We start from the raw sequence: 15278 nt of genomic DNA, 5'->3' as shown, positions 1-15278 counted from the left end.
GATCCTGAATCCCATGGACTACATAAAAGTCTTCCATGGTAAGGTTAAGAGGTTTGCATTAGCCAGGCGCTGGTGGCTCACGCCTGTAATCCTAGCTACTCAGGAGGCTGAGATCTGAGGATCGAGGTTCAAAGCCAGCCCGGGCAGGAGAGACCATGAGACTCCTATCTCCAATTAACCACCAGAAAACTGGAAGTGGCGCTGTAGCACAAGTGGTAGAGCGCTCGCCTTGAGCTGAAGAGCTGAGGGACAGTGCCCAGACCCAGAGTTCAAGCCCCACGGCCGACAAAAAAAAAAAGAGGTTTGCATTTCATAACTTTGCTATGGACAATGGTTCAGAGGTCTGCAGGGTAACAGGAAGCCCAGCTTGGATCTGCAGCTTAGCCCTTCTTACCACCCCTTACACAGCTTATGGGTCTTGCCCCACTGGTGAATGAGACTGATAGCATTATCTGTGTGCTCCTGAGTATAGGGTTTTCTAGGCAACGGGACTGTAACAATCATTGGACTGGAGTCAAACTTTCCAGGTGGTCATACATGGCTACCCTCACTCTGCCTTAGCAGCAGACAGAACACAGCCTTACCTACCTGACTCTGATCATCTGAATCCACAAAGACTCACTTCTGTGAGAGCTGCTGCTCCTACAGAGACCACCCACCCTGCTGAGATATCTAAAACCTCTCTGGCCTATTACACATCTACTTTGTGGCATTTCAGGGGGACCCATGGTGGAAGTCAAATCCCTGAACCAGCCGGGTGCCATGGCTCACGCCTGTAACTCTAACTTCACAGGAGGCTTAGATCTGAGGATCGTGGTTCAAAGCCAGCCTGGGCAGGAAAGTCTGAGACCCCTATCTCCAATAAACCATTCAGAAAACCAGAAGTGGTACTATGGCTCAAGCAGTAGAGCGCTCACCTTGAGCTGAAGAGTGCAGGGACAGTGCCCAAGCCCAGAATTCAAGCCCCACGACTGACCCAAAAATAAATAAATAAAACCTTTAGCTGGGTGCCCCTGGCTCATGCCTATTAACTCAGAGGAGGCTGAGAACTGGGGATCAAGGTTCAAAGCCAGCCCAGGCCTACAAATCCAGAGACATTTTTTGTCGGTGATGGGGGCTGAACTCTGGGCCTGGGCACTGTCCCTCAGCTCTTCAGCTCAAGGCTAGCGCCCTATCACTTGAGCCATAGCACCACTTCTGGCTTTTTTCTACTTATGTGGTGCTGAGGAATCAAAACCAGAGCCTTATGCATGCAAGGCAAGCACTCTACCACTAAGCCACCTTCCCAGCCTCCCAGATACTTATCTCCAATTAGCCAGCAGAAATCCAATTGGCTCAAGTAATTAAGAATGCTGATTATAATAGAAAAGGCTGAGCAAGAGAATGAGGACTAGTTCAAGTGCCAGTAGCCACAGCAAAAAAAAAGCGGGGGAGGGGCGGAGGAGGAAGCAAAAAAAAGCTTTTGTCAGGAAGCCTCCCCTTTGAGCTTATTAAAACCTGACCCATGCCCAAGAGTTGAGAAAAGGCTGAGCCTGTGGACTTCTGTACACCTACACAAGAAATCACACTTTATCCATTCTGAGTTGTAAATGCTAATGTTTTTGTTTTCTTCCTGGCAAAAAAAAAAAAAAAAAACAAAAAAACAAACCAAAAACATTTGATTCTGGGTCCAGACTGGATTGGACTTAAGGCTTAGTTTGCAGAAGACCTAGAAGGCTATGGGAGAGTAAACTGCCCTGTGCAGTCTTGGGTAATGCTATTCAATTTTCTTTCAACCAAGGTGGGCACATAACCAAACTCAGCAAATGTGAACAGCCCCATCATATGTCCTCAAGTGATCATAACTACCTCGGATGTGAAGGTTCCTCAAGACACTGACCTGACAAGACTTGGACAATGGTGTGAAAGCAGTCCTCTTGATCAGGCAGTGCTGAAAGCCATATATTTTTTTTTTGGGGGGGGGGGGTCTGGTTGTGGGGCCTGAATGCTGGGCAAGGCTAGTCCTCTACCACTTGAGCCACAGCGCCACTTCCGGCTTTTTTCTTTTTGCTTATGTGGTGCTGAGGAATCGAACCAAGGGCCTCATGCATGCAAGGCAAGCGCTCTACCACTGAGCCACCTTCCCAGCCCCATGAAAGCCACATATTCTTGTACTTGATGGCCTGCCACCTCCTAGGGGTCTGCTGCTATGGCAACAAGGCTAGGCCTTCAAGGTAGAGAGCTGAGCTGACACGAGGACCTTCCCAACACCTAGATCGGCCTGGCAGTGCATACATACTGGGCTCCCTTGGAGTCATGCCTATAAGGCTGTAAACACCACCGTCTGTAGCACAGATCCTCTTTTCAATTTCTTTCTTTGCTGGGGAGTGGGGAGGGTTGGTTCTTGGACTTGAATTCAGGACCTGGGCTATTCTTGAGCTTTCCAGCTTAAGGCTATTGCTGTACTACTTGAGCCACAGCTCGACTTGATTTGTTAGTTGCAGAGTCTCATGGACTTTCCTACCTGGGTTGGCTTTGAACTGCAGCCCTCAGATCTCAACCTGAGTAGCTAGGATTCCAGGCATAGCTATTGGTGCCCAGCCCCATTTTATTTTTACTTCTTCCCAGAGGAGGGAGCTGGGACTCAGGGCACAACGTCTTGCCTGGAGCCCAGCTTGAGAGCCCTGGACGAGCAGAGGCCTGAAGTAGAGGATCTACCACGGTCCTGTGTGCAGGCAAATTCTTGGTGGACTCGGCTGAAGCCGGACTCCCCTCCCAGTCACCCCAAGTCAGGAAACACTGAAGCGGCGTCCACATGCAGGGCTCTTGGTTGTGCTCCACTAGCTCGGCCAACAACGTCAGGTCCGCCTAAGTTCCGCGAGCCTGACTGAGATCTGGTCTCCCAGCCCAGGTTCAAGCAGCGACTGAGGGCGGGACCTGCCTGTGCACACGCGCGGTCGGCCCTCGGAGGCGGCGCTCAGTACTTGGGTTAGGCGGAAGTCCGCGAGGGTGGGTATGGTGTTCTCAGGCCTCTGCTGGCTGGGGGGCCGCCTTCCCGCCAGCAGCCGGGCCCGTGCAAGTAGGGGCCTCGGCCGCAGCGCCTGGGGGTCCGGGCCGGGCCCGGCGCGCCGGCTTCTCCCCACTGTGGATGCGCTGGTGGTGGAAGAGGGCGGGGCGCTCGCGGAAGGCGCGGCCGCACTGCGCGCAGGCAAAGGGCTTCTCGCCGGTGTGGATGCGCTGGTGGCTGAGCAGCACAGCGCCCTTGGCGAAGGCCTTGCCACAGTCAGCACAGCGGAAGGGCCGCTCGCCCGAGTGCAGCAGCTGGTGCTGCGTGAGGTTGGAGCTGTGGCTGAAGGCGCGGCCGCACTGCGTGCAGGCGAAGGGCTTCTCGCCGGTGTGCACGCGTTGGTGCTTGAAGAGCGAGGAGCCCTGGCTGAAGGCGGCGCCGCAGAGCCCGCATGCGTATGGCTTCTCGCCCGTATGTGTGCGCTCGTGCTGGATCAGGTGCGAGTTGCGGCAGAAGCGGCGTCCGCAGCGCGCGCAGGCGTAGGGCCGGCCGCCCGCGTGGATCTTGCGGTGCTGGCTGAGGTTGGAGCCATGGCTGAAGGCCTTGCCGCAGTCCCCGCAGCGGAAGGCCTTCTCGGCTGTGTGGATGCGCTGGTGCCGGACCAGCGACGAGCTGTGGCGGAAGGCCTTGCCGCAGGCCGCGCATGCATACGGTGTCTCCCCGCTGTGGATGCGCTGGTGCTGCGTCAGATGTGAGGTCTGGCTGAAGGCCTTGCCGCACTGCGCACATGCATACGGCCGCTCACCGGTATGCGTGCGCAGGTGTTTGAGCAGGTCCGAGCTCTTGACGAACACCTTGCTGCACGCGCGGCACTCGAAAGGCTTCTCCCCCGCAGCGAGGAGCCCAGGCCCAGCCTGCAGCGCCTCCTCCCCAGTGGCCAGGAGCCCGGGCCCGGCCCGCAGCGCCTCCTCCCCGGTGGCCAGGAGCCCCGGCCCAGCCCGCAGCGCCTCGCCCAGCACTGCCCAGCCCGGGGCCTCGGCCCAGGCTGCGCCTGCACACATGTCCCCGAGGACGGGTACTGGGACGGACTGGAAGGCGCCCTCGGGGCCCGGGCCGCCCAGCCTGGGCCGCCGGGCCCTCCGAGGCCGCCGGCCCGGCGTGCGACCGCCTGCCAGGACCTTGGGCCTGGTTGGGCCACCCTCGGGGGGCTTCTGCGGGGAGGTCAGCCGTAGACCCACGCCCTCCTCGTGGCCTGCACCCGGCAGCAGCCGCTCCCAGTAGATGACCGACACCCCAGCAGGCCGTCTCCCAGGGGGTGGGGAGGCCCGAGCAGCGGAGCCATTCCCCCGAGTCCCCCCGATGCTGTCTGGGAAGACATGAGGAAGGCCTGCTAGTCCAGAAGGTTTGTCCTCCACCGGAGAACGGGCACCTGGAGTCGGAGGGAGAGAGAAGAGGGGTTGGGGGTCACCCGAATGCACCAGGTGAGCAGGCTAGGAGGAGCGAGGTCCAGGCTGGCCAGGCAGTGAACCGGCCAGGAGCACGTGCTGCCTCTCTGCACCTGGTTCCCACTCAGCCCACCCGCACCACAAGGGGACAGCAGCGCCTACACGCCACCCGTGCCTCCGCACCAGCGCACACCCCCACACCACAGGGGATAGCAACCCCTGCACCCCAGGCCTGCACACCAGTGCCCACAGCAACCCCTACACATCACCCGGGCCTCCACACCAGCGCCCACCCGCGCCCCAGGGAGACAGCAACGCCTGCATCCTGGGCCTGCACACCAGCGCCCACAGCAACCCCTGCACGCCACCTGGGCCTGCACGTCCCCGGGTCCTCCGCGCCTGCACCCACACCCGCGCCACATGGGGACAGAAACCACTGCACGCTCCCCGGGCCTCAGTGCCAGCGCTCACAGCAACCCCTGCATGCCACCCAGGCCTCCACATCGGTGGTCTCATCTTCCCCCACCAAGCCCAGTGCTCACTCCAGCTTTTCTCCTTGTTCTGATCTCTAACTGAGTCTATGGGCTACTTGTGAATCCCGTTTTCTACCTCTCCTGCTGGGGCAGATCCACAGCAAGACAAACGTTTCCTGGCCATGCTGTATCCAAGTGCCCAGTCAACACTTGAACACAAAGGAGGAAGGGAGGAAAGAACAGACTCACAAGCATGTGCAGGAGCTACGTGGAGGAGCCGCAGAGCCCAGCCACAGCCACTTCTCACCAAGTTTGCTTGTGAAGCCAGCCTTTGTGCCCTGGAACAGTATGGGAGCAGCCAGGCTCCCACATCCAGGGCAGGCTGATGAAGGAAGAGTGGGAGGTGGGAGGCAAGGGGATGTCTGTGGAGCCAGGACTCACCGAGGCTGTGCCTCTCATCGATGCTGCCAGCCAGACCTGTATCCATCTCACTAAGAACCCAGGGTTCCTCCCCACGCTGGATCAGGACAACCACACGAGGTCGGGAGGCAGACAGACCTGGGAGGGAGGTGATCAAGTAAGTGGCCAGTCCCAGCTTAAGCAGCCCACTTCCCAATAGATGGCAGCAACCAGGGAATATCAGTGCTGGGTGTGAAGCCAGGAAAACCCAAAAATCAAACCATAGAGTGGACTGCAGAGGGCACTCATGAGTGGCCCCTAGGTTGGTAGCACCAAAGGAAGGGGACTGGGACAGGCACAGAAAAATGCAGCCAGACAGCACCAAGGAAATACAGGAAATGGTTAAGCGAGGTTAAGCCAGACTGCACATCACCAAGCCCTTCCCCCATCCCAACTTCACAGCCTCAGGGCACAAAATTCTGCTCACAGCTAGGCTGTGAAGGAGGAGAGCAGCAGGGATGCCCCAGAGATTTTTTTTTCTTTTTTTTTGGGGGGGGGGTTGGGTTGTGGGGCCTGAACTCTGGGCCTGGGCGCTGTCCCTCAGCTCTTCAGCTCAAGGCTAGCGCTCTACCACTTGAGCCACAGTGCCACTTCTGGCTTTTTTCTTTTTGCTTATGTGGTGCTGAGGAATCGAACCCAGGTCCTCAGGCATGCAAGGCAAGCGCTCTACCACTGAGCCAACTTTCCGAGCCCGCCCCAGAGATTTACCCAGTGACGTCACAAGGGCAAAGTTCTCCAGCATCACATGGCGGTACAAGGCCTTCTGCGTGGCGTCCAGGAGAAGCCATTCTTCCCAGGAGAAATACACCGCCACATCCTCAAAGGTCATCAGGCTCTGTAACAGGCAGGGGAGAGAGTCGAAGACAGGGCAGAATGACCAAGGGCTCAGTTTCCAGTCCTGATGGCCATTTCCCCCTGGTGCCTCTTGGATACTCATTCTCCTTCCCTCATCTACCCTGACCTGTCTTCAGATGGCACTTCTGCTACTAGTCTGTGTCTCCTTCTCCTTACCTCTACCTCCATATACAGACAACAGATGCTAGCTCGGCTTCCTTGCTGCCCACTTTACACAAGAAAGAGCAAGCATAAAACCCTTGGCTGGAGACAAATGCCTAAGTCCCAACTCTGGGCCCCCAGGTCATGTCTATCCCTAGGATTCTCCACTGCTGTGCTTGCCTAACATTTCAAAGCTGGTCCTTCAGAGACTGGATAAGCTGCACCAGCTTTCACAGGGAACTGACCCTGAGGACCTGGTGAATATAAAGTCAAGCCTTCCCTTTCTCACAGCTCCCTATTTCCACTCTACTGAACAGGCCCATGAGATCATCCCTTCCTCTGTCCAATTTCTAGACCCATCTCTGGGATAGGATACCAAAACCTTGTACGCTGCACATCTACAATTTTAGGTCCACCAACCCCTCCACACTACATCACAGATTCTTGATCTTTTCCCTGAAAGAAACCTCCTTTCCTTTCCAATTACTATACTATTTCTGTCGACAGCAACTCCATTCTTCCAGGTGCTAAGGCTGAAAAACTTGAGAAGGTTCTTCACTCACAGCGCTGGCTCACAGCCCCCACGTGACACAACAAATCTACCTATACTTCTACCATCTCCAACCACCACTGCTCTTCTGGTTTAGAGGTCACTATTACTTGTACGGTGGCAGTACCTTCCTCCTTTATGGGACAGCTCCCCACCCCATATGTGTTCTCCACTCAGTAAGAAGTGGTAGGCCTTTAAAATACCGAAAGGGCCAGGCATGGTGGCAAATGCCTGTAATTACTACCTAACTAAAGGTAGAGATCAGAAGAATTGAGGTTCAAAGCTAGCCTGGGCCGGTGAGGAGGGTGGGTATCAAATCCCATCTCAGCTGACAAGCTAGGTGTAGTGATAGCCAAACGAGATCCAAGATACAGAGAATCAAGGTCTGAGGCTAGCCCAGGGGGTAAAATCCTGAGACTCAGTCTGAAAAAATAGCTAGTGATAAAGCACTCATCTAGCAAAAACAATGACCCGAGTCGAAACCCAATACTACCAAAAAAAAAGAAGTCCTAACTGGGTGGTGTCAATTTCCAGTCGCCCCTCCCGGGCACCCATGTCCCGGCCGCTTGTGGCCCTCAGACGTGTCCAGAGCTCCGCATCTCCGTGCTCTGCCTCAGTGGCGGCCTGTGCACGTGAGCCGTCCTTCCAGACCACGCCCCGCTGGGCGGCCCGCGGGTCCCAGCCCCCGACCCTGGCTGCGGGCTCGGCAAGCACCGCCTCCCGCCCCGGGGCAGCCGGAGGGCTGGGCGGGCTTCGGGCTCGCGTTCTCGGGAGGGTCCCCGTACTCACCCTCGGAGGATCGGTCACCGCCCTCGCCGCGGCCATCGGAGCCGCCACGGGACCCGCGGCTGGGTGACCCGACACGGCCTCAGTCTCCCCGTCTGCCAGGGGCGCAGGCCCCAGGGGAGAGTGGTGGGACTGCGGCGGGGGCTGAGGAGCACGTGGCTGCCAGCCCGGCCAGACGGCCCCGCCGGGAAGCCGAGACGCGCGGTTCCGACCAGCCGGCGCCTCGAAGCGGGCGCTCCGCCGCCGCCTCCCTCGGGGCCCTCCAGCCGGGTCCCCAGAACCTCCTGGAAAGCCGGCCCAGCCCCTCGTGCTACCGCCTACCAACTGTACAGTCTGATGTCCTGCAGCAAAGTGACAGTCCCAAATGCCGGAAGTCCCGCCCTCCGGGACTCACTGGCCCAATAGAGGCGGCGGGCGCTCGCGCAAGGCCTTCTGGGCAGCGTAGTTCCTCTTTGCCTTTCCACGAGCCCGGAAGTAACTTCATGGTCCCTATGGCAACGGCCAAGCGTCCCTTCCGCGTGAGAGAGCCTGCCCCTTGCACCGCTTCCCGCCGGCCCGGCGGGCGGGCAGATTTAGGCTCTTGCGTTCCCGCGCCCATCCGAGCAGGCACAGACTCAAACCTGATGCGCCGAGTGGAAACTTTCAGAGTCCAGGAGGTGACCCCAGGCAGGGAGGACCACGGAGACAAAGGAAGGGAAAGGTTTGCGTCCAGAGACAGCAACGTACTGGCGGAGGAAAACTGAGGACGGCGGTTCGATGCCGGTCTGGGCAGGAAATCCAAGGACCCTGAGCTCCAGTTAACCAGCAGAGAAGCCAGAAGGAGAGCCGTGGCTCAGCCTCGAGTGAAAGAGCCAGGGGAGGGCTGGGAAGGTGGCTCAGTGGTAGAGCGCTTGCCTTGCATGCAGAGTTCAGGCCCCATGACCTGACCCAAAAAAAAACAAAAAACAAGAAAGTTATAAGACTGTGTTTGAAACAACTCAAGAAGCTTATGCTTCCAAAACTGGATTGTCTAGTTACTTTTTTGTTGTTGTTTTGGTCAGTTTTGGGATAGTAATTTACCCTATCACCTTAATTTCTTGATTATCTACGAAGAGTTGATTTTCAATTCAGCTTTTTCCTTACTGTGAGGACACCTTGATGATTTCTAAGCTTACCTGAACTGGTAGTTCACATCTGTAACCCTAACTATTCAGGAAACTGGGATCTGAGGATCACCATTCAAAGCCAGACCAGACAAGAAATTCCGTGAGACTTATCTCTAATTAACCACCTAAATGCCAGAAGTGGAATTGTGGCTCAAGTGATTGAGCCTGGGGTGGGTGAAGGGTTAAAAACTAAGAACCCTGGGGCTGGGAAGATGGCTCAGTGGTAGAGTGCTGGCCTTGCATGCATGAGGCCCTGGGTTCGATTCCTCAGCACCACATAAGCAGAAAAAGCTGGAAGTGGTGCTTGGCTCCAGTGGTAGAGCGCTAGCCTTGAGCTGAAGAGCTGAGGGACAGCGCCCAGGCCCAGAGTTCAGCCCCCATGACTGGCAAAAAAACAAAAACAAAACAAAAAAAAAACTAAGAACCCTCACTTCATCATTACTAACTGCTGATTGTGCTTCTGTAAATATGCTTGCATTTAGACCTCCCTTTCCCGAGAGATATAAGTGGGCAGTGACTCAAGGATATTGGCCGGCCCAGATATCTGGATGTCAGCCTGCCTCAGGACAAGGACGGCGTTATAGATAGTGTATATTTTCCAGTTTTAGTTTATGTTCAGCAATCCCCGGGACAGACCTGGCAAGACCACAAGTCAAGCCAAATGTTAACCAATCATAGGCCTGTAACCATGTAAACCACCCCCTTAGACAGACCATGAGCCAATTGTTTGACAAAAAGTGTTTTATGCTAATTTTGTGGTTTTTCCTTTTAAAAGTGTTTGTAACCTCTGCTCAGGGCTCCCTGTCTGCTTGGGACAGAGAGTCCGTTTGCGCAAACGTCAAATAAACTCCTCTTGCTTATTGCATCTGCTGGTTTGAAGTCTTGGTTCCTGGGGAGCCCTCCCGTTGAAGAAAGTGTCCCAGTGAGTCTGGGGTCTTTCAGTGGGCAGGGCCAATCAAAAGCATAAGGCTCTGAGTTCAAGGCCCAGTACCCACATAAAAAAATATTGAGCGTTGGGCTGGGAAGGTGGCTCAGTGGTAGAGCGCTTGCCTTGCATGCCTGAGGCCCTAGGTTCGATTCCTCAACACCACATAAGCGAAAAGAAAAAAGCCAGAAGTGGTGCTATGGCTCAAGTGGTAGAGTGCTAGCCTTGAGCTGAAGAGCTGAGGGACAGGGCCCAGGCCAGAGTTCAGGCCCCATGACCGGACCCCCCTCCACCCCCCCCCCAAAAAAAAAGAAAAGAAAATGAGCTCTGTGCTTGTGGCTCACACCTTTAATCTTAGCTACTCAAGAGGCTGAGGGTGGCGGTTTGAACTCACCCCAGTGAGAAGGTCTGTAAAGATACTTATCTCCAATTAACCACCAGAAAACCAGAAATGGATCTGTGCCTCCGGGTAGTAGAGTGCTGGCTTTGAGCAAAATACTCAGGAAAGGTGCCCAGGCCCTGAGGGCAGGCTCTATGACCGACCCAAAACTACATTACCCAGAAGTCCGCTCGCCCGACGCGACCACTCGGGCCAATGACGGCCCAGGGAAGGCAGGACTTCCTGGGACAAGGTCGCTCCCGCCTTTGGTTGGCTCGCGGCTGGGAGGCTGGCTAGTGTCCGCCCTGGGCTGTGTCACCCCCACCCCCACCCCCGGGCGACAGGTGACCCAGCCAGGTAGCTTCTCCAGTGGATGGCCGGCTTGGCCCGTGCTCGTGACAACATAATCACGCTTGCTTCCTCACTGTATCCACTGCACACACAGGAAACCAAATCTCAGGAAAGCGGCTTCGGCAGTGCCAGTGGTGATGCCGCCGGTCGTCCTGGCCGCTCGGTGGCTGAGACCCAAGAATCACAGGGTGAAGCCGTCAGGGACAGGGCAGTCTGTGCAACCCCCCTTTTTTTGGGGGGGGTTCCGGTCGTGGGGCCTGAACTTTGGGCCTGGGCGCTGTCCCTCAGCTCTTCAGCTCAAGGTTAGCGCTCTACCACTTGAGCCACAGCGCCACTTCCGGCTTTTTTTTCTTTTTGCTTATGTGGTGCTGAGGAATCAAACCCAGGGCCTCATGCATGCAAGGCAAGTGCTCTAACACTGAGCCACCGTCCCAGCCCCTGTGCAACCCTTATGTCCAATTTAAACAGGAAAAAAAAATCCGGAAGGGGAACTGTGGCTCAAGTGGCAGAGAACTAGTCTTGAGTGCAAAAGCTCAGGAAGAGCGCCCAGGCCCAGTTCAAGCTCCAGGTCATGCACACACACACAAAATAAGGGGGGGTTGGGATGTGACTTGGTGGGAAACAGCTTGCCTAACAGGCAGGAAGCCCTGGGTTCAATTCCTCAGTACCACATACACAGGAACAGCCGGAAGTGGTTGTGGCTCAAGTGACAGAGTGCTAGCCTTGAGCAAAAGAAGTTCAGCAATAACACCCAGGCCCTGAGTTCAAGTCCCAGGACTGAAAAAAAAAACATCTAAGCCGGAGGATTGTGGTTTTAAGCCAGCCCATGCCCGAAAGTTCCTGTGAGACTCATCTCCAATTAACCACTCAAAAATGAATGGAGCCATGATTCAAACTGGTATAGCACTAGCCTATCCAAAGAGCTCAGGGACAGTGCACAGGTACTGAGCCCAAGCCCTATGACTAACAAAAAAAAGTAAACATGATAAGTAGATAGATTGATGGTTCACAGATATAATCCCAGCCACCTGGGAAGGTGAGATCTAAGGGTCTTCATTAGAAGTCAGAAAAGTCCATAAGACTCCATCTCCATGAGGGCTGGGAAGTTGGCTCAGTGGTCGAACGCTTGCCTTACATGCATGAGGCCCCGAGTTCAATTCCCCAGCACCACATAAGTAAAAAGAAAAAAAGCCGGAAGTGGCGCTGTGGCTCAAGTGGTAGAGTGCTAGCCTTGAGCTGAAGAGCTGAGGGACAGTGCCCAGGCCCAGAGTTCAGGCCCCATGACCGGACCAATCTCCAGGGGCTGGGAAGTTGGCTCAGTGGTAGAGCGCTTGCCTTGCATGCATGAGGCCCTGGGTTCGATTCCTCTATACCACATAAGCAGAAAAAAGCCTGAAGTGGCGCTGTGGCTCAAGTGGTAGAGTGATAGCCTTGAGCTGAAGAACTGAGGGACAGCACCCAGGCCCACAGTTCAGACCCTACGACCGGAACCCCCCCCCCCAAAAAAAGACTCCATCTCCAATTAAACAGCGAAGTTTTGAGGTGAGAGGTAAAGGAGGAAGATACAGGCTATGGACAGAGGTGTGGGAAGAGGACCCTACAATCCTACATTAAGTAGCTTAATGCAGCCCCTGGGCTCTGTCTCCAGCCTTCTCCCAGTGGTAGAGAGGAGACCCAGGATTCCAGCTGGGTGAGTGTAAAAGCTACAGTAGCACCTTGCAGACAGCTAGGAGAGGGGTCCCTTCAGCTATTACCCTCAACCATATCCTGCCCTCTCTGGTTCACTTGGCTTTGTGCAAGCCTGCTAGCTATCTCAATACCAGCATGCTTGCAGATAGTCTGGGGTTCTTTCCTTCAGATAGCCCTCACAGACCACCTTTAGGCAGATATTTTCCTGTCTTCTATGTATTGCCAGCCTAGGATCCGTTTCTGGCCCATCCAAATCTGCCCACCTTTACTTCCCCAGTGGGGAGTAAGATCTGAAACTCTTTGGTGGGTCCTCACAGATATCCAGGTCCCAATTACAGGAGACCTGTGAACCTGCTGCCCTCATAGCAAAATGGATGTTAGAGATGAGATGAAAGATCTTGAGGTAGGAGATTATCTTGGGTTGTCTATGTATTCCAATTTAATCCTAATGGCCTTATAAATAAAGTAATTAAGGAAAGCAGCTCTACAAGTTGTTAAAGCTTAGGAAATAAGATTCTCACAGAGCTTCCAGAACTAGAACTGTTGGCTTATCTTATCCACTTCAACTCAAGGAAATGATCTTGAGCTTCTGGACAATAGAACTGTAGGATGGTAGATGTACGTTGTTCTAAGACAGTATGTGTGAGTTGGATATAACTTCTTACAGTAGCCTGAGAAAACTAACACTGACCAAAAGCACAACTGCTGATACACAGGGTTCTCTCCCTCCCAGGGAGATAGGCCACAGCATCCCCATGAGCCAGCGCACTGCACTGGTCCCCAGCCCCGGGGACGACGTTGGCTTCTGGGTGGTGGCCAAGAACTAGTCTGGGGAGACACACCCTTGGGCTCCCTAACATTCCTCCTGTGGCTTCTCATGTGGAAAAAGCAGCTTGGACCTGAAGCAGCCATGCAGACAGGTCTGGCTCAGCCCCACAGACATGCCCAGGTGCCTCTCAGTTACTTCCGTGCTGAGAACACACGTGTAAATACACCACAAGAAAGCCTCCAGCTGCATAGAAATTGTGTTTCTTTCTGAAAAAAGAAAAATGCTAGATTTTTGTCCACAGCACAGCCCGGTTGGGAGGAGGCGGTGGGCGTTCCAGATTGGTGGTCAGTCTGTGCAGGGGTGGCCGCCTCTGGGAGGGTGGACTGGAGGTGAGGAACAGTCCATCTTAGCATAGGTGCAGGGATGAGGCTCGGCTTCAGCTGGAGTTCAGGAAGACTGGGCAGGGCTGACAGGAGTCTCCGGAGGAAAGTCAGTGTCTCCAAGAAACTAATGGGCCTCATGCACCCAGGACGGGGCCAGGGACCCTCCAGCCGGCCCGGGAGGCCGATCACACCCCCGCCCAATCCACTCCAAGTGCGGTCTCTTAGCTTTGACACCGGCAGCCGCCATCGCATTGAGAGGGGCCCGGAAGCCGGAGGGGAGCCGGCTCTAGGATGGTTCGTGGTTCAGGACGCTGGTGAAGGTAAGTCTTGGGGAGCTGGTTCCCTTGGTCCCGTCTGGGTTGAGTTCTGGCCGGGCACGGGGTGCTGTGTAGGGCGGCCGCTCCCCGGCCCGGTGGGGGGCCCGGCAGGTGGAAGGGGCAGCAGCAGCCTTCTTGCCCAAGACGGGGCCGGGGCCGGGGCCCCGGACGCGACGTCAGGGGCCGGCCTCTTCCCCCCTGGCGCCGTCTCGAGGCGGCTTCCGCGTCCTCCCGGGCCCCGCAGCGTCCTCGGAGCCCCTGTCGGACTCCAGCCCGGGCCCCGCAGCGTCCTCGGGGCCCCTGTCGGTCTCCAGCCCGGGCTCCTGCGTCCCCCGGGGCCCCGCAGCGTCCCCGGGGCCCCCGTCGGGCTCCAGCCCGGACCCCGCAGCGTCCTTGGGGCCCTCGTCGAGCTCCAACCCGGGCCCCACAGCGTGCTCGGAGCCCCCGTCGGGCTCCAGCCCGGGCTCCGGCGGGAAGGCGGCGGGGATCCCGGGCGGCGGCGGCCGCGGCGGGAACCAAGGGAGGCCGGGCGGGGGCGCCAGAGCCACGATCTGGGGCCGCGCGGGGCCGACAGCGGTGGCGTGCGGGATGAGGAAAAAGATGTAGATCCCCGAGACCACCAGGCCCGCAGCCACCAGCACGGCCAGCGCTACGGCGGCATTGAAGGCCCAGGCGGGGCTGCTGAGCGACAGGCGGCGTGAGAGCGGGCGGCCGAGGCGCAGCGGCGGCGGCGGCGGCGGCGGCGGCGGCGGCGGCGCGTGCATCTGCGCGTGCGCCTGCGCCGTGCGGCCCTTGCGTGGCCCGGGCGGCGGCGGCCGCAGGTAGAGCAGCCCGCGGCGGCGGTCGAAACGCACGGAGCCCTGGCGCGGCAGCGCGCGCGTGTCGCCGGGCAGCAGCCCGGGCTGCGTGGGCAGCGCGGGCAGCCCGCGGCGCGGGGCCAGCCGCGTGGGCGCGCGGCACACCGGGCAGGCCACCGCCGCGCCGCCGCCCGCAGTGGCCAGCGACAGACGCGCCAGGCACTCGAGGCAGAAGACGTGTCCGCAGTCCAGGCGCTTGGGCAGCTTGAAGACGCCGTCGAAGGGCGAAACGCAGATGAGGCACTCGGAGGGCGAGGCGGGGGACAGCATGCGCCCCGAGCCCGGGCCACCGTCAGCGTCCTCCTCCTCCTCGTCGTCTGCGTCCTCACTGCGGCCCGGGCTGGGCACGGCCCGAGCACGGCGGAGCCAGGGCGGCCGCGGGCACGGCATCCGGACTCGGGGGTCGACGCCGAGCTGGAGTGGGTAGTGTGCACTGCGGTCCTGAGGCGGAGACGAGAACCAGGGAAGAGCGGCGCCGCCGCTGAGCACTACGAGCTGGAGCCGGAGCCCGGGGCACGGCCCGCAGCCCAAGCAGGGCTCTCGCACCTGGAGACACTACTGGTCTCCGCCTTCTAGGCTTACCTCCGGGCAGGAACGAGCTGCCTGTTGGAGGGCGCCCTGCCCAGGCCGCCCATCCTGCCCCGCACAACGAGCCCAACCTGTCCTGTGGCCCGCCCCACCCGCCGCCCATCCTGGGGTGTTGAACCCCAAACCAGACCCGGAATGGATCCTGGGAGTGGATGGAGTGCTCTGGCACAGAAGGGCACT

The 15278-nt window shown here is 57.5% G+C and overlaps 1 protein-coding gene across 1 annotated transcript in view; it reads right to left on the bottom strand.

The window, feature by feature from the left end:
• Nucleotides 1-1617: 1617 nt before the first annotated feature.
• The window catches only part of LOC138812417 (uncharacterized), a 30447-nt gene continuing 16786 nt past the window's right edge, over nt 1618-15278 (bottom strand). Inside the window, exons 11-15 of the mRNA XM_070000368.1 lie at nt 13838-15005; nt 7699-8036; nt 6072-6198; nt 5346-5462; nt 1618-4415 (exon numbers count right to left, since the gene is read on the bottom strand). Coding sequence (XP_069856469.1) covers nt 3004-4415; nt 5346-5462; nt 6072-6198; nt 7699-8036; nt 13838-15005 — 3162 coding nt within the window. The 3' untranslated portion in view covers nt 1618-3003. The remainder of the gene's footprint in view (nt 4416-5345; nt 5463-6071; nt 6199-7698; nt 8037-13837; nt 15006-15278) is intronic.

This window comes from Dipodomys merriami, unplaced genomic scaffold (assembly GCF_024711535.1).
Source record: "Dipodomys merriami isolate MVZ:Mamm:240054 unplaced genomic scaffold, mDipMer1.0.p SCAF_57, whole genome shotgun sequence".
Classification (NCBI taxonomy): Eukaryota; Metazoa; Chordata; class Mammalia; order Rodentia; family Heteromyidae; genus Dipodomys; species Dipodomys merriami.
This window is presented reverse-complemented; position numbering and strand designations above follow the sequence as displayed.